Here is a 19,875-nt window from a genome sequence, read left to right on the forward strand (position 1 = left end):
AATATGGAAACACTTAATTTGAAATAGGGCTTTAGGCCAGCGCCGTGGCTCACTAGGCTAATCCTCTGCCTTGCGGCGCCGGCACACCGGGTTCTAGTCCCGGTCGGGGCGCCGGATTCTGTCCCGGTTGCCCCTCTTCCAGGCTAGCTCTCTGCTGTGGCCCGGGTGTGCAGTGGAGGATGGCCCAAGTGCTTGGGCCCTGCACCTGCATGGGAGACCAGGAGAAGCACCTGGCTCCTGGCTTCAGATCAGTGCGAATGTGCCAGCCGCGGTGGCCACTGGAGGGTGAACTAACGGCAGAGGAAGACCTTTCTCTCTGTCTCTCTCTCTCACTGTCCACTCTGCCTGTCAAAAAAAAAAAAAAAAAAAAAAAGGAAGGAAGGAACAAAAAATTCAGAGATGAACTACAAGAGAATAAAACCAAAGTATTACTCTGCCTAAAAATATTTCATGGGACAGGCATTGTAGTCCAGTGTGTTAAGCTGCTACTTGAGTTGCCAGTATCCCATATCAGAGTGCAGTTGGGGTCTTGGCTGCTCCGCTTCCAATCCAGCTTCCTGATAATGCTCCTGGAGGCAGCAGATGAAGGCCCATTAACTGGGTTCCTGCCATCTGGCTTCAGGCTGGTACAGCTGCCAGCTGTTGTGGATCTTTGGGCAGTGAGTCAATAGACTCTCTTTGCCTTTCAAGCACATGACAATAAAGTTTTGTTTTGTTTTGTATTTTGAGCATAGCAGCCAGGAGGGGGGTTCTAAGAGAGGCAGACCAAAAAACATTTTTTTTTTAAATTCCAAAGGCAGCAATGAAACCTAATAAAATAGGATCACACATTTTTTCATTAGGAATTTTATTTGTAATGTAATCTGCCCCCATTTATTATTAAAAACTGAAAACAAGATACTCAGTCTTATATACCTAAAAAGCTCTGGAAATTTAAATACCAAGAAAGTTGCTAAACATCAAAGACATGTAAGCAGGAAGGTCATTCACAGTTAGGCGCTGTTGCACAGCAGGTTAAGTCACCACCTGAGAAGCCCACATCCCATATCCCAGATACTCCACACTTTGGATACAGCTTCCTGATAGCGTACATGGGAGGCAGCAGATGATATTCCAAGTACCTAGGTTCCTGCCATTCACACGGGATAGCCAGATGGAATTTGAGGAACCAACAGATGGAAGATCAGTATCTCTGTCTCAAATAAAATAAGTCTTTTAGAAGCTGGCGCCGTAGCTCACTTGGTTAATCCCCTGCCTGTGGCACTAGCATCCCATATGGGCACCGGGTTCTAGTCCCGGTTGCTCCTGTTCCAGTCCAGCTCTCTGCTGTGGCCTGGGAGGGCAGTGGAGGATGGCCCAAGTGTTTGGGCCCCTGCACCCGCATGGGAGACCAGGAAGAGGCACCTGGTTCCTGGCTTCGGATCAGCACAGTGCGGGCCATAGTGGCCATTTGGGGAGTGAACCAATGGAAGGAAGACCTTTCTCTCTGTCTCTCTCTCTGTCTATAACTCTGTCAAATAAATTTTTAAAAAAAGTCTTTTAAAAAAGTAGCCAATCTGGGGCAGAGCCTGTGGTACCACCACAGATTAAGTTGCTGCTTGGGATCAAGTCCCACATCAGCTTTGGATCCAGCTACCTGCTAATATTAGTTCACCCTGGGAGAAATATGAAGGCTCAAGTTCTTGGGTCTCTGCCACTCACGGTAAGAAACCCAGATGAAGTTCTGGGCTCCTGGCTTTGGTCTAGTCCAGTTGTAGGCATTTGGAAGTGAACCAGCAGCTAGAAGATATTTCTCATTCTCTCTCTCTCACTCTTTCAAATAAATATTAACACCAGTATTCCTTAAATATAAATAAATCTATGAGCTATAAAGTTAAAAAAATAACAAGTATAGAAACAGCTATAGGGAAACGAGAGAGAATACTGAAAACAACTAAGTAGCAATACAGAACTTTTTTTAAAAGAGAATTTTAAAAACAGATTGCTAAACCTTAAAGAAATAATTTCATTTTAACCAGATCATAAGTTGACTAAAATTTATCTTAATCTGCTTAAAATGTTTCCTCGGTAAGATACCAAAATATTTTCTATGCTTTTTTAAAATTTTTTAAATTAATTTATTTATTTGAGAGGCAGAGCCACAGAGAGAGGGAGAGACATGGAAGAAAGGTTCTCCATCTACTGGCCCACTCCCCCAAACAGTCACAATGGCTGGAGCTGGGCTGATCCGAAGCCAGGAGCTTCCTCCAGGTCTTCCATGCAGGTACAAGAGTACAAGCACCTGGCCCATCCTCTACTGCTTTCTCAGGCCATAGCAGACAGCTGGATCAGAAGAGCAGCTGGGACACGAACCAGTACCCATAGGGGATGCTAGCACCACAGGTGGAGGCCTAGCCCACCATGCCACAGGGCTGGTTTCATCTACTTTTAAAAATTTTTTAAAGATTTATTTACTTGAAAGGCAGAGTTAGAGAGAGAATGAGGTTGAAGGGAGAGGAGAAGAGAGGGAGGAAGGGAGAGGGAGAAAAGACAGGGGGGGAAAAGATGGGGAAAGGAAGAGGGAGAAAGAGAACCTGAGCTTCCATCAACTGGCTAACTCCCCAAATGGCCACAGCAGCCAAGGTTGGGCTAAACTGAAGCCAGGAGCTTCATTCAGGTCTCCCACATGTGTTCAGGGCTCCAAGTACTTGAACCACCTTCCACTGCTTTCCCAGGTACATCAGCAGGGAACTGACTCAGAAGTGAAGCAGAGGCCGGCACTGTGGTGTAGCGGGTAAAGCCACTGCCTACAGTGCTGGTACCCTATATGGGCTCTGGTTTGAGTCCCAGCTGCTGCATTTCCGATCCAACTCTCTGCTATGGCCTGGAAAAGCAGTAGAAGATGGCCCCAAGTCCTCTACACCTGCATGGGAGACCTGAAGATGCTCCTAGCTCCTGGCTCCAGATGGGTGCAGCAGCCATTGTGGCCAACTGGGGAGTGAACCAGTGGATGGAAGACTCTCTTTCTCTGCCTCTCCTTCTCTGTAACTCTGCCTTTCATAAATCTTAAAAAAAAAAAAAAAAAAAAAAGAAACAAACAAACAAGACAAAAACAGGCACCAATGAGATGCTGACATTGCTAATGGAAGCTTAACCCATTATGCTATAACACCAGCCTCCCAAAATATTCTGAATGTATTAAGACATTCTACTGGAAGCAAGGCATTCAAAAAAAATAAATGAACGTTTCTTAAGACAGTTAAGTACTTTATGCTACATAAGCAACTTTCTTCATGAAAAAGAAAAAAAAAAATATATATATATAGCACAAAGACTCCTTAGAGTAAAAACGTAGAGATGACCATTAAACCAGACATGTTATCAAGATATATGTCAAAATAGCCAACCAATTTTGTTTTATCATTAAGATGTAGTTTTAGCTACATCTTGCTTTTCTAAATAGCCTTTCTTAAAGTGAGAACTAATTTAAATCTGTTATCAAAGGGTGAACATGTCCAAGGTTCTGATTGGTATTCTGTCAGAAATACCACTGGAATCCTGATATATTACTGCTGATTGAAGTAAGATGCCCTTTCAGTACTAAGGATATAACATTTACATAAATAGACCCATCCATAAACATTCATACACATGTATTTCATATTTCAGATCAAATGCCAAGACATTCTGAAATGTCGAAAATGTCACTGTAGAATGAGAAGTATAAAAAAATTAAGAATAGAATTAGCCTTGTTCAGTTATAAAGACCACCAGTGTTGTAAGTAAATTGTCTACTCATTCTTCACCCCAAAGTTCACCTTAATGGTGGCTGGCATCATGGTGTTTAGGGTAAAGTTGCCACCTGTAACAGTGACATTCCACATGGGAGCCAGTTTATGTCCTGCATGCTCCACTTCTGATCCAGCTCCCTCCTACTGGCCTGGGAAAAGCAGTGGAACATGGTCCAAGTGTTTGGGCCCCTGCCACCCACATGGGAGAATCAGATGGAGTTCCAGGTTCCAGCCTTTGCCTGGCCCAGCTCTGGCCACTGTGGCCATCTGGGGAGTGAACCAGTGGATGGAGGATCTCTCTCTGTCTCTGTAACTTTTTCAAAGAAAGAAATCTTTTTGGAAAAAAAATATTTTAATCAAGTTAATCATCTCCCGAAGTGTTACAATAGTATGAATTCTTAGGTTATTCGCATCAAATAAGAGTATCAAGAAAAATAAGCTTTCTGCTAGTTTCTACTTATTAAGAATTTTATATCACCATTGGACAAAACAAGGTGGGGAAATAGACTAAAGAGGAGAACAGACTAAAGAGAAAAGGGCACTAAATATTTACAATTAAAAACTAATTACACTAAGACAGACACAAAGTGAAGAACGAAACACATTTTCACTAATATATTCAAGCTCACAAATGACACAAAATAATCAATAGAAATGCAAACACTTTTCCCCAGCTAGCTGAGGAGCAGAGAAGTCTACCAGGCAATAATAAAATGGGTCAGGGGAGCCAAAGGTTAAGGACGCATTTTCTAGTCTCAGAATAATCCAGAGCTAAGTATAAAGCAAACAGTACAAAAATCAAAAAAGAGGGTGTGTCTTAAATCTAAAATTCAGAAACCATAAAAATCCTTATGTGATCTTTTTAAAAATGGCATCTTCAAGCACAGATACTTTCAGGAGATGAATGTCTATGTGTGCACAAGAGTAAGACAATCAATGAAAATTTTCAGAACTAAGAAAATTCCAGTTTATAGTATACATTAAAGTAACTTTCAAAAGGAAATTCCAAATTCCAAAAGATCATCAGGCTAAAAGAAACACAGTATTCAGCTTAAGTGATCATACTCTGCCTTACAGATGATGTTAAGATTTTTAGGCTTTGGGGTTGGCGCTGTGGCATAGCAGGTAAAGCCACCACTTGCAGTGCCGGCATCCCATATGGGCGCCAGTTCAAGTGCTGGCTGCTCCACTTCCAATCCAGCTCTCTGCTATGGTCTGGAAAAGCAGTGGAAGATGGCTCCTGCACCCACGTGGAAGACCTGGAATAAGTTCCTGGCTTCAGATCTGCGCAGCTCCAGCCATTGCGGCCAACTGGGGATTTGAACCAGCGGATGGAAGACCTCTCTCTCTCTCTCTCTGTGTGCCTATCTTTCTCTAACTCCGACTTTCAAATAAATAATTTTTTTAAATGCCCAATTTCTAATAGCACATCCTGACTTCAGTGAGATAAAAACAAATTTCCTAGGAAACAATCAATGAGAACATCTTGTGATCAGAAAACTTAAAGCTTCAGAACATTTCATGATCTACAATACATGCACAGTATATACATATATATCTTTTTAAAAAGATTTTTAGGCATCAAGTGGTGGTGTTACTTTTTTCAGACCCCCTCATAAATATACAGTAAGGCTATTTTAAGCCTGCTATTCACAATGAGTGAGACTTGCTGCCTATTTTAGAGGTCTTAGACCTAACAGCACTGTCAAGTGAGGAGCATGATTTAAGTGATTAAAGTGATTATTCTGCTGAATAGAAAATGCTCTTTTTAAACTACTAGGAATTCAGCTTACACTTTACCCCTTTAAAATCCTTTTTTGTGTATCAAAGGAATGAACTATTAGCTAGTATTATTTTCATGAAAGGAGGAGTACTTTCATAAACACCCTTGGCTTGAGTAACCTCATATACTCTTTCACTATAATCCCAAGAGGAGGGTATTAAATGGCAGCAAATCTCTTAATTGACCACTCTATTAAATTCTTAGCTTTTGTTCATTTTAATTTTTGGTGTTTCTCACCTAAGAAACTGTTAACTTCAGTTCTGGAGAGTAGCTATAATCCATCTTCTCCTATAAAATTTTAAAGTTCAAAAGTAATTTTAAAAGGACAAGGAAATGACTAAAATAAAACCTTAAGCATCCAACTATGCCCCCCTAAAACAAAACAGAAATATAAATGTGTTTTTCATCTACCCATCCATCAATCCATACATCCATCCTTGCTTGCTTGTTTGACAACAACCTGCCATGTTCAGGCACTTCATCCTCTAGTCCTTGCTTAGAAAAGACAGTTACCCTTGTTCTACAAAACCTTTCAGTTCAGGAAATTAAGCAAACAAGTGAGTGGACAAATTCTACTTCACAGAGTTTGGAAAAACTACATTCCAACATTATAACTAAAGTAATTCTTTATATAGGTAATTTTCTTATGGAAAAATATTACTCACAAATTAAAAGCTAAAAGAAACTTACCAAAAAGGAAATCAGAAAAAAAAAAAAATCAAAGGGCAATACATATTGAAAGGGCAATACCCACAAGACATTCCCCTTCACTTGCAATCAAAGAAACATAAATCCAAAAAGGTACACACAAAAATAATGAATTACAGAAATCTACACTTAATACACAGAAACATAAAACACATTTTGTGAGGGTGATTTTGTAGTGCTGATATTAAAAAATTTCAAATGACCATATGCTCTTATCCAGCAATAAAATTTCTATGAACTTTCACAAAAATAAGTGTCTTTAATATAAATCCAAAACATGACATTCACCACGAAAAGGAGGCATGTGCAAGAATGCTCACTACAAGCATTACTCAACAGCCAAAAAGAAACACCCACCACCAATGAAAATGAGGCAAATTATAACCTGCTCATGTAACAGAAAACAACGCATCCACTACCAATAAATATACAAAAAACATTAATTTTAAAGATACTGATATAGAGAAAATATCAAAGCTCTTGTAAAAGGAAAATACAACAACTACACAATATGATTCTACTTATTTTCTATGACATTTAGGGACCTTTCTAAAAATATGAGAATTATCAGTTTTGTATTTAAAAGATAACCTATTACAAATGGGGGAGGGATGTACTAGAAAGAATACCCCTAAACTGGATAACAAACAAAATGCTATACCTCTTATATTAAAAACTAATTTATGCATAATCAAAACACAAAAACAAAATTGAAAAAGACTGCAAACATGCTCAACACACCAATATTTGATAATATAGACCAAAAAAGTAAATTTAAACTGGAAGATACTAATCTTTCACTGATTAAGATTTAGATTCTGCCTGATTAAGGAAACTTGATTCAGAAACAGCCATCCTGAAAAATCTAATTTAAAATATTTAAGTTCAAAATATTTATGGTGTAATGATAAAACTTTTTAAAAGCAATTAGGCATTTAATGACTGCTTACATCATTCTCTAAAGTAGATAAATTACCTGATTTACAGATTAAGAAATTATATATATTCAGACTTACTTAATAACTTACATTATCTGCATCTATTCCAAATTAATTTGAAAGATGTAAAAAATATATTCCTTATTACTAATTCAGACTCACAATTAGCTTATTATTTACAAAGCAAAGGTTATATTTTGCCTAGTTTCACCCTCTTATTTTTAAATGGCACCTATCACCTATAATTTACTGAAATAAAAGGTTAGTCATCATAATGTCAAAGTCTGATTTATGTATGTGTACACTATTTGGAAATATTCCCAAGAGATCTAGTCTCAGCTGGACCATACTCAGTTTCTTCATGAACATTATAAAACATGCTTCTAATACATAGAATGTGGATGCTTCTGGGAATGTACTTTTTTAAAAAAATGTCTTAACTAATATTAGTAAGGAAAGATATGCATATGGTTAAATAATTTCAACAGCACAATACCCTACACAGGAAAAACAAATCTCCTTCCCATTCTAGACCTCCAGGTCACTATAATGGACTGACTTCAAGGAAAAAGCTACAATTTCTCCCCAAAAAATGTATTCTGGTAATAGAACCAGAAGCCAAAGCCTAAGGATATATTTTAAGCAAAATTCCTAAACTCAGACAAGTAGAAACTATAATAACAAAGGGTTAACCACATTATCTAAATCCTGTTTTTAAACCCCTTCAAATAAAATCTGTCTAAATATTAACTCATGGATAATATTCCCAAATTCACAATATACGAGACTGCAATTCTACACCCCAAATCGTTAAATGGCAAACTAAACAATATACTTCACAAACAAATCTTCCCTTAGGAAACTCTAAAAGTATAAAGTCCTAAAAATATATAATTTAAATGAGAGAATGAGACACGACTATGTTCTTATTTTAGGGCACAGTATCTTTTTGTTGTTTTCAAGTGTTTTACAAAGAGCTAAAAATGGTTACTTGTTGGTGGGGGTTGAAGACAAATCCCTCCCAAAATTTCTAAATAAAAACTTACTAAATAATACTTTCATAAATCATTTTCCATTTTAAAATAAATATAACTTCTCTCAATGATACAGAATCTATACAAAGTCTGATTTATAATAGCAAATATAAAATGATACAGGAAAAAAAACCATAAAAATATTTCCTGACAATGAACACTTCTACTTTTGTACCCATTTAAAGTCTGAAAGCCACTGGAGTTCATAAAATGGTTTAAGTTTTTTTTTAAGGCTGTGAATACTTTAAACACATACAAGCTAAAAATCATAAGTGCTGTATGTCACTAGAGACACAGAACTTACTCTGATAATGAATTTCAAACAACCAGACATGGCAAAACTTAAGATAAATCTATGATGTCTCATAAAACTTAAATATTTGAAAGAGTGTTAAGTGCATACCCATTAAATCCAGTGACAATTTTCAGTATTCTTTCCTTCATTTCATCAAAGGGAATATACTCGACATTAGGGTTGGGAGGACCTCTTGGTTCAGGAGCTGAAGTTCTGAAATCATCCATCACTTTCTCCAGTTTGAAAATAAAATAGCCTTTAAATTGGGACCACTGAATCCTACAAGCAAAAAATTGGAAAAATATAATACCATGAAGCTTTACAATTCTTGAATACAAAGTACAAATATACTATACAATGTCACTAATGCTAACAAAATTAAGACCAGAATAAGTAGCAGAGAGAATGTCTGTTCAGTAGCACCCATCATGCACGATCAGTACGACTCACCAAGCTCCAATGGGATTCTACCCAAACCCCCAACTCCTCTGATCCAAACAAAATCCAAATCTCTATTAAAATCTTTACAATGCACTGTCAGTCTGCAAGCCAGGATGCTGGAATTGATTGAGTATTTTTTAAAGATTTATTTATTTGAAAGAATTACAACAGTGGGAGAAAGAGAGAGATATCCTCCATGTACGGGTTCACTCCCTAAACGGCCGCAAGGGCCAGGGCTGGGCCAGGCTGAAGCCAGGAGCCAGGAACTTCATCCAGTTCTCCCATGTGGGTGCAGGGGCCCCAACAGTTGGACCATCTTCACTGATTTCTCAGGCACATTAGCAGAGAGCTGGGTAAGTGGAGCAGCCGGTATTTGAACTGGCACCCACATGGATACTGGTGCTGCAGATGGCGCCTTAACACCACAGCATCAGCTATTTCATTTCAACTCTGCCCCTTATAACAAAGCTAACTAGAGCGGTGTTACTGCTCCACTTAACCATGCCAGAAATAAATTTTTGCACTTAAGCCTCAATAACCAAGCTATAATGCTTACATGGTACAAGTAACATTTCTTGTCTTTTAACTGTCAAACAGCAAAATCAACTTTAATCTGTTTCCTCACTTCTTTCAACTAATATTTTCAGGTTATCAGTTAAGACATGGGTTTATCCAACCAACACTGCACAGTAAAAACAGTTTCTGGGCCAGTGTTGTGGCATACCAGGCTGGGCTGCCACCTACGATGTCGACATCCCACTGGGGGTTTGTGTCCCAGCTGTTCCACTTCTAACCCAGCTCCTTGCTTATGTGCCTGAGAAGGCAGTGGAAGATGGCCAGAGTGCTTGGGTCCCTGCCACCCATGTAGGAGACCCAAAAGTAGTTCTTGGTCTTGGTTTCAGCCCGGCCCACCACTGGCCATTGTGAACTTTAGGGGACTGAACCAGTGGATGGAAGATCTGTCTCTCTCTACAATTCTGACTTTCAAATAAATTTTTTTTTAAAAAGTTGGTTTTAAAGGGAAGGAATCTGGATCTATGCATATCTTTATATTAAAAACGTGTATATAGTTTATACACTTTTCATATCTATTCACTGATTAAATAAACATCTTTCTAGCCATCTTGCCTTACATTTCACCACTAACATAGGAAGAAATTTTGTGATACCTTCCCAAATAGTCTAAATCCCAGGAGATCCAAGAGTCAGAATGTCAACCAACTCTGGAGGCAGGCAGTACTACCATCAGTAGTGGCATAAACAGAATGACTACTTTAACAAAATTATACAAAATTAGAGGAATGTTAATTTGCAATCACCCTTCCATCACATCCAGCACCTTTAGAGGGCAACCCCACAGGGCAGCAGTTTTCAAGCTGTGGTCCAAAACTAAAAGCTTTTTCATGCTGTTGACAACAGAACTGATGGTACAAAAGCAAAGGTAAACCTGATGACATTTTAGCGCGAATCAAGACAGTAGCACCAAACTGTACTCTAACACAGTAGGAGTCAATCAACTGATCTTCACTACTATAAAATCAGTCTTTTAAAAGAGTCTAATTTCACTGAATCTCCAATCTTGAATATACATCTCCTTAAAACTGTGCAACAAAATGAGAAACATACTTATCAAAGCAGTATGAAGTCTCAAGGACTACCTGAATATTGTTGCTAGTTTAAATACCTACTTACTATTATTACAGAATATAGGGAAGGGACTACCATACAAATATTGCTTGCACAGACTAAGAGAACATAAAAGAGATTTTCTCAAAAACGAATGGAGTAGGCTATCATTTCAAGACAAATAACTGACCATGTTTGTTACCAATGATAAAATCTACACTTCTTAAAAAAAAAAAAAAAAATCTGTACTTCCAAGCAAAGAACTTAAACTCTGGAAAATTTTTAATCTTCACTGTGAGCCTGGAAGTTTCCTGCTACATTCCCAAGACATTTTGAAAAATGATTGATGTTAGAAGGTATCTTGTGACACAAAAAGACAGGCAACAAAATAAATTTAACCACATCAAAATGTCAAACTTTAAAGTATCAAAGGATACTATCAACAGAGTGAAAACCTACAGGATAAGAGAAAATATTTGCAAACCTTCTATGTAGTTAGAGGTTAATATCCAGAATTTATAAAGAACTGCTAAAACTCAACAACAAAACCTGATTAAGAAATGGGCTAAGCATGGTAAATAGGTATTTCCCAATGGCCTGTATGTATATGGAAAATATAAAAAAAAAACACAAGTAGGGGGGTGTACGGAGACAGTGTTTGGCCAAGTTAAGATGCCATGTCCCTTATGGGAATGCCTGTGTTCCACTCCAAGCTTGAGCTTCAGATCCCAGGGTTCCTGCCAGCACACACCCTAAGAGGTACGAGTTGATGGCTCAAGTAGCTGGGTTTCCTGTCACCCACATGGGAGACTTGAATTGAGTTTTTGGCCCAGCACAGTCCTGGTCTTCTGGGCATCTGCAAAATAAACCAGCAGATGGGAATGCTGTCTCAATCTTCCTGCCTCTTGTATAAATTAAAAAATAAAAACAAAAACCATAATGAGATACCATTTCATACCTACTGGGGTGGCTATTATCCAAAACAAACAAAAATGCAACAAGTATTGGTAGGCAAGGATGTAGAGAAATTAGAACCTTTGTGCACTGCTGGTGGGAATGGTGTGGCTACTGTAGAAAACATGGTTCCTCCAAAAGAAAAGCATAAAATAACCATAGGGACACAGTAATCCCATTTCTGGGTAGATGCCTCAAAGAAGTAAAAGCAGGAATTCATCCACTTGCACACCAATGCTCACAGCAGCATTACTCCCAACAGCCAAAAGGTACAAAGAACCCAAATATCCACCAACTGATGAACATATAAATTGGTGGTTACACAACACTGTGGATGTCCTTAATACTTAATACCAATGAATTCTACACTTAAATAGTTTAAAGTTTGCTATCTGCAATATATCACAAAAAGAGTTTTGAAAACTGGACAAAAATGTTGAATAAGCAAGCATTATTCCAAAGATAACAAAAACGAACAGTAAGTGAATAAAAAGATGCAATAAAGACAAATCAAAACCACAGTGAGTTATAAATTTCAGCCCCACTAGGGTAGATATGATAAAAAAATGGAAAATAACAAGTTTTGGTGAGGGGGTGGGGAAATTTGAAATATCACACTGTTGGTGACAATGTATAGTTGCTGACAATGTGTCGTTGCTGACAATGTGTCAGCTGCTTTTGAAAATAACTGAGTAGTACCTCAAAAGGTCAAACATGAAGTTAACACATAAACCAACAAATGATTCTATTAAATCAGTGAATTATATGGTTCCATAAACTTTATCCTAGTCTATTTGGGAAAAAGAATTGGCGATATACCAAGCAGAAGCATCATGTTATAATTTTAATATATTTAATATTCATTTCTGATTAACATAAAATTGCCAGTGACTCCCAAAATTTATCTTCTTTCTAGCTTTTAAAAAATTCAAGTGGTGAAATATTAAGCCTTTGTAAATTTAAAATGTTATCTCAAAAATGGGCGGGGGGATAGCACTATATTCTTAGAATTATATCTATGAACTATATTCAATCTGTTAAAAAATAAAAAAGGGGGGGGAGAGACAGACGGACAGAGCTTGGATCCACTGCTCACTCCCCTAATGCCAACAACCAGCAGGAATGGACTAGGTTAGAGCCAAGAACTAGAAATTCCCAACCCCTGAGCCATCACCTGTTCCCTCCCAGAGACTGTATTGATAAGTTGGAATGAGGAGCCAGAGTCAGAATCAAACCTATGCATCCAATATGGGACAACCAGAGTCTCAACTATTAGATCAAAATGCCCACACCTATCTTTAAATTTTGTAAGATCCTCTACATGCATTTAATTAATAAACACCTGAGGAAAGGTTACAGTTAAATAGGAGTCTTATACTCTTCATTTCTTAAACTTAAGTTTTTGTGGTTTTAATAATCCTAATTCATAATAATTTTTTTAACTTTTATTTAGTAAATATAAATTTCCAAAGTACAGTTTATGGATTACAATGGCTTTTTCCCCCCCATAACTTCCCTCCCACCCGCAATCTTCTCCATAATAATGTTTTTATGAGTTTGAATTTCCACTTACATGGAGTCTTAAAAATCTCATCTTTCAATGAACCAGTCAGGATGACATTCTCAAAAAAATATAGTAATGGGAATAGCCAGACAAGCAAGGGACCCAGGTAAGGGAAATTAGGGGAAGCAAACTGATAAATTATATACATTGCATTTTTTTTTACTTTTATTTATATAGACACACATTATACTTTAATTTCCAAATACATAAAGCTGAGTCACACTAAATTAGACCTAAAAGATATAATTCAAATGATACTGTGCCATATAGATTAAAGCCTTTTAAAAATGTGAAAGATACAGCTTTTTGTTGGAACACAAGTATTTGATGAAAAGAAAGCAAACCGGAAATGCTCCATTGAAAATTATATAATTCAGGCACAAAACAAGAAATGAGTAAATAAACTAAAACTTTGGCAACAAAAATAAATTTTCTTAGGAATGTACTCACTGGCTGAGTACAAACTAGAAAATATTTTTAAAAACCTTATTTTTCATATGAAAATGAAATTATTCTAAACAGATGCTTGTGAAACACTGAGATTAGAAATTAATTAATTTCTCACATAAACTCTACTGTGGCCCGGGAAGGCAGTGGAGGATGGGCCAAGTGCTTAGGCCCTGCACCCACATGGGAGACCAGGAGAAGCACCTGGCTTTGGATCGGCCATTTGGGGGCTGAACCATGGGAAAAAGGAAGACCTTTCTCTCAGTCTCTAACTCTGCCTCCCCCCCCCCCCAAAAAAGTGCAGTTTTATCTATGGTGCGATCTACACCCTGATTTACATCCCAAGCTCTAGCCCCCACCGCCATTGCTGGAAGCCAGGTGGCCACATGGCCCAATTGCTGTTGTCAAGCTCCACCCCCATCCTAATGGGATTCGCGGCTCCTGCTTCCCTGCCTGCCCTCGGGCAAAGTTTTAAAAGGACTTGTTCCTGAACAGGGGGCTCTCTTGGCTTCTCTCCTGCTCTCTTGGCTCTGTTTCTCTGCTCTATCTTCCCTCCTCACTATCTCCTCTCCTCTGTCTCTCTTATACTCTCCTCTCCCTTTTCCCTCTTTGCCCCTTCGCCCTCCTTCCCTTACTCCGGTGTCCGGTGTGTTCTGTGACGGCTAACACTCAGAATTTACTACTTTGCTAAAATTAACTGAAGAATTCATTGAAATTCATGACATTATCCTTTCTGCAGTTTCTCCTCTAGGAAAGCCCAAATAAATGTGTCTTCCTGCTAAATTCTATACTAATTCCTTCTTCACTGGAAGTCACAAGTCCACATGGTTTTCATTATTCTCTAGAAGTTAAAAGGCATTTTTTTGAGTCTTAAGAACAGGAAACCCATCTTTTCTTTTCCCAGTTGATGCTAGAATTTAGTGGCCAGTGCCCAAACCTAACTTGTTAACCAAAGAGCACACAGGAAATCCATTACTAAAGGGATTGAAAGTATTGTACCATTTGTAAACATCAAAAGGGAGCATGAGAAGAATGAATGAATGAAACAAAACTCTAAGGGGGTTATCACTCATGAAAGCTAACAGTCTTTTAGAACACTTAATCTTCCAAAACAGATATTTGCATCAGAAGACCTAGAGCGTCATTAGTTATAAGGTTACGGAAAATAAAACAAGTGTGTTTAATCTGAATATTGAATTAAGTGAGTAAAAGACTGACAAAAATAAGAGTATGTTAAGAACTGTGTACATAAACATGACACTTTTAGGAACTAATTTTAAAATAAAAATTATCTCAGAAAATTCCAAGTAAGGACCCCGAAAAAAGTTCCTTTTGCATTAACATATATCACATTTTGATTAATCGAACATAAAAATCGTTCAGTGGAATAGGAGACTGGAAACATACCCAATTAGTACTTCCATACCTATCCACCAATCCCATGGATACCAAAATATGTGGATGCTCAAGTCCCTTATATAAAATGACATAATATCTGCATGTAAACTACATTATTTCCTTCTTCATCCTTTGAATCATCTGTAGATTACTTATATAATGCCTAATATAAAGTAATCATTATACTGTATTGTTTAGGGAATAATGATAAACAGTCTGAACATGTTCCATATACGTATAATTTTTTCTCTTGAGCAGTTCTAATCTGAGGTTGTTAGAAACCATTAATTTGGAACCTGTGGGTATGGAGGGATGACCTGCTTATGGCAACTTGATACAGAGGGAAGAGCACACCCGTCAGCAAACAGAAATATGACTACTCCAAAACAGTACAACAATATCTTGGTTTTCTCTTTTATGATTATATCAATAGTTCATAGTCACTGCAAAATATTAGAAAATACAGACAGAAAAATGCAAATTATCCATAATATGTCTGGTGACATAACTAAAGTACCTTTTTTTTTTTTTTTGCAAAACTGTATTACACTCATTTATTTATCTTCCCACCTAATTTAATATGGGTGTTTCTACGGACCAAATAGCCTTTGAAAGCAAGAGTTTTAATTGCACTACACATTTGTGCTACTATTCACCAACCACTGCTGAAAAACTAGGTGGCTGGTAGCTTATTTTAATTAAAATAATTCTATAGTAAACATTCTAAAAACTACCTTTGTAGGCATCTATCAGCTCAAGACAGATTTCTATAAGAGGAATTAAGTCAAAACTATCAAGTATACATATCAAGTTCTTTTATTAGACCTTCAAAAAACCTCCTAGATTCAATGCACTACTTATAACGCCATCAGTAATGTATAGAAACACCTATTTTATTTGAGCATGGTAACCGTTGAAAAATTTTGTTAATAGGAGAAAAACACTTAAATGTGCATGTCCTTCCTTGTTAGTAAAACTGTGTATTTTCATCTATGCTTATTGGCCATAAGACATTTTTTTGTATGGTTAACAGATCCTTTGCAAGCCCTCAGCCTGTGGTTTCTTTGGCACTGTAAATAATGACATTTTGAGTCAGATTAATTCTGTCATAGGGAGATGTCCTGTATCACAGGATACTGAGCAGCATCCCTGGCCTCTACCCACTAGAAACCATAACAAACTCACCCACCTCCATTTGTGACAAGAAATGTCTCCCAACATTGCGGAATGTTCCCAACACTGCTCCTTGTTAAGGATCACTGCCCTATGACACATCTTTAAAATTATTTTTCTTTTTCTTACTCTCATGGTATTATGAAAAAATTATGTGATACAAGTAGGAACTAACTATTGGATTCTCATTTTGTATTGCTTCAAAGATAAAAACTGTTCTTTTTGATAGAAATTTTAAGTGATATTAAAATATTTCTAGCTGTAGCCATTTTGAAATTATCTTTGAAGAGCTGGTGTTGTGGCACGGCCTGTGACATCAGCATCCCCTTCAGATCCAGCTACCTGTTAATGCTCCTGGGAAAGCAGCAGATGACCCAAGTGTCTGGGCCCCTGTCACCCCTGTGGGACACTAGGATGGAGTTCCTGGTTCCTGGCTTTGGCTGGTCCAGTCTCAGCTGTTGCAATCATTTGGTGAGTGAACCAACAGAGGGAAGACATTTCTCTCCCTCATTCTCTATAACTGCCTTTCAAATAAACAAATAAAAACCAAAACAAACAAACAAACAAACAAAAACTTCCGTTTGAAGATGACATGGCACCAGACTCAAAGCAATAAAGTTTTATGCAAATTCTGCCATGCCAAGTGAATTTTTCAAGATTGCTAAATATTTAATGTTGGTTGGGCACATAAAAGGATCTAACTGGATAGAAAAGAAAGCTTCAGAAGGTAACACAAACTTTCAGATAATACCTCAGTGTAATCTTGGGTTTCTTTCTTGGCAACTTGTATATTCATGAAGAATTTCTAAGTGCCTGAAGATTCAAGTTACTATCCATCCAGATCCCCATCCCTCCCTAACAAATGAAACGAAAAAAGAAGTACCAGAAATAGTATGTTACAGTTAACGTAATTTTTGCTTAACTCTTTAGCCTTTGAGCCCTATTGAAATTATCCCTAAAATCTATTAATGCAACAACACAGGGAACTTGATTCCAAGTAAGTGGCTGAACCAAAGGTTTACCTCCTCTAATTGTGTGACTCAAGCCGAAAACCGCCCACTCAAGAGGTTTTAACTAGCACTAACTTAATAGCTGAGCTGGATGTACTTTTTAACCCTCCAATTTTCACCACAGCTGCTACCAGTTCAACCTGCTGACAATAGGGACTGGTTCATTCCTTCTCCCCAGCATTTGCCAGAGCTTAACTAGACCCTTTTTTCTATTCCACAAAGTCAGTTCATAACATTAAGGTCATCAGCTGTTAAAAAGTACTGAAGGGGTAGGCATTTGGTGCAGCAGTTTAAGTTGCTGCTTGTGACACCTGCATTCCAAATCAGAGTTCCTGGTTTGAACCCCAACTCTTCTGTTTCTGCTCCAACTTCCTGCTAATGCCCAGGCTGGAGGGCACAGCGTGTTGGTTTAAGCACCTAGATCTCTGAGAGCTGAATGAAGTTCCAGGCTCAGGCTCCAGCGTGGCCAGCCCTGGCTGTTGTGGGCATTTGAGGAGTGAACCAAAGGATGGAAGGTCTCTCTCTGCTTTTCAAGTAAAATGAAAATATTTTAAAAATGACCAAGCAAGACTAACATTGTGGCATAGCAGGTAAAGCCATCACCTGCATCGCTGGCATCCAATATAGGTGCACCATCCTGGCTGCTGCTCCACTGCCGATCCAGCTCCCAGCTAATGTGCCTGGGAAAACAAAGGACAATGACCCAAGTGCTTGGGCCCCTGCACCCAAATGGGAGACCTGGAAAAAGTTCCTGATTCCTGTCTGGCCCAATCCTGGCCATTGTAGCCATTTGGGGAGTCAATCAGCAGATGGGAGTTCTCTCTGTCTCTTCCTCACCCCTCTCTGTAACTCTGCCTTTCAATTAACTAAAATAAATCTTTAATAAAAAATTACCAAATAAGTATATTAATATTATGGAAAGCACTGTTCTGTATCACATACTCTCAAAAGAAGAAGAAATAATCATCAAAGGCAAAGTACCTACCAAAAGAACAACTTGTACTTTGGTCCAAGGACTGTCTGAACATGTGGAAAATAAACAAATGCAACACTATTAAATGGATAATCTCCCCTGAAAATCAACATCTACATATGACAAAATTAAGAAAAACTGGAAATTCTTTTTAGAAACACCACAACAGGGGCAGGCATTCAGGCTAATAGTTAAGACATATTTCCAATCTGAGTGTCTGGGCTCAATTTCAAGCTCTAGCTCCTGACTCCAGCCTCCTGCTAATGCCAACCTTGGGAGCCAGTGATGGCTCATGTGATTAGGTTCGGGAGACCCATACTGAATTCTTGGTTCCTTGCTTCGGCCACCCCAGGCTAATACAGGCACTTGAATAGTGCACTAGCAGATGGAACTCTAGCTCTCATCCTCTGCACCTCTCAAAAAATAAAAACTTAGAAGAGACACTTGTTTTTCAACGCAGAACTACAGATCCAAATTATCCATTAAATGAGTGGGTAGTTTGGGTAGAATACATTTTCAGACATTGAAAGCACACAAGAAACTGTCTGCTATTTTGTCTTCTCTCACTCCACCAAAACAACGAAGTAAACCAAAGAAGAGCACATTTTGCAATGTAGAAATCTATGAATCAACATCAAAGAAATGAATCTCAGGACTATGATGAAAGGAGTTCCTTCATCATAAGATGCTAAGATTTTCATATTCACCATAAAGATGTCAGGGTGACAGCAAGTCTAGAGAGCAGCCAACTCAGAGGAAGAGTGAAGAGGTTCCACAAGAGATTTTTAAAACACAAAACTGACAAGACCTAACATAACTCAATATATTCCAAGGATAAACAAACTACTAAAATTTTGGACTTAATTAATTTACCATTAGTAAGTAGAAATCTAAATGAAAACAGTAATCACACAGGGGACATATTATTAAGATACCAGTTAGGGGGTCTGTGATGTGGGTGGCATAGTGGGTAAAGCCACTGCCTGCCAACAATGCCGGTATCCACATATAGGTGCTGACTCATGTCCCCACTGCTACATTTCCAATCCAGCTCCCTGTTAATGGCCTGGGAAAAGCAAAAGATGGCCCGAGTGTTTGGGGCCTCTACCCCACCTACATGGGAGATGGGGATAAAGCTCCTGGCTTCAACTAGGCTCAACCCTGGCCACTGTGGCCATATGGGAAATGAGAAGATCTCTGACTTTCAAATAAATAAATCTTAAAAACAAACAAAAAAGGATAACAGAATATCCATATCCTGTATCAGACATCTCTGCTCCCAATTCTAGCTTTCTGCTAATGTGTACCCTGGCTGAAGTAGTTGCATCCCTGCCACACATGTAGAATACCTAGAGTGAGTTCCAGGTTGCTGGATTCAGTCCCACTCCAACCCCAACCACTTCAAGCATTTGAAGAATGAACCAGAGGATTGGGAGCATTCTCTCCGAAAAAGAATAAGCTTCAAAAAAAAAAAGAAGAAGAAAAAGAAAGAAAGAAAGAAAAGAAATAGCACTCACAGAGATAATGAAAACAAAAAATACTGACCTTACCAAAAGTTCAATATACTTATATTGGAGAAGCTGGGCAATCAAAGTAGGAGGTATGTATGTATGGAGTAAAGGACAGCAAATTTTCACTTTCATTGTAACAAATCAGCAACTAATAAACAAAAGCAAAAACATAATATAAGACTACAACTTAAAGAGGAAGGTAACCCCAAAAGGGTATTTGTAAAGTGGCTGGGAGTAGGAAAAAAGGAAA

General features: G+C 38.1%; 1 protein-coding gene across 9 annotated transcripts in view; it reads right to left on the reverse strand.

Annotated features, from left to right (window-relative positions):
• The window catches only part of PPP4R2 (protein phosphatase 4 regulatory subunit 2), a 62,460-nt gene that overhangs the window by 13,294 nt on the left and 29,291 nt on the right, over positions 1-19,875 (reverse strand). For 4 of the 9 annotated variants that reach the window (XM_070050570.2, XM_089305418.1, XM_070050566.2 and 1 more), the window contains one exon: positions 8,637-8,807. The exons of 2 other annotated variants lie outside the window; for them this stretch is intronic. In XM_070050570.2, coding sequence (XP_069906671.2) covers positions 8,637-8,807 — 171 coding nt within the window. Of the gene's footprint in view, positions 1-8,636; positions 8,808-17,744; positions 17,822-19,659; positions 19,774-19,875 lie in introns of all 9 variants that reach the window. 3 more of the 9 variants (XM_070050574.2, XM_070050573.2, XM_070050568.2) reach the window with 2 other exon arrangements.

Source organism: Oryctolagus cuniculus, chromosome 10 (assembly GCF_051225735.1).
Source record: "Oryctolagus cuniculus isolate XC-2025 breed Fujian yellow rabbit chromosome 10, ASM5122573v1, whole genome shotgun sequence".
Classification (NCBI taxonomy): Eukaryota; Metazoa; Chordata; class Mammalia; order Lagomorpha; family Leporidae; genus Oryctolagus; species Oryctolagus cuniculus.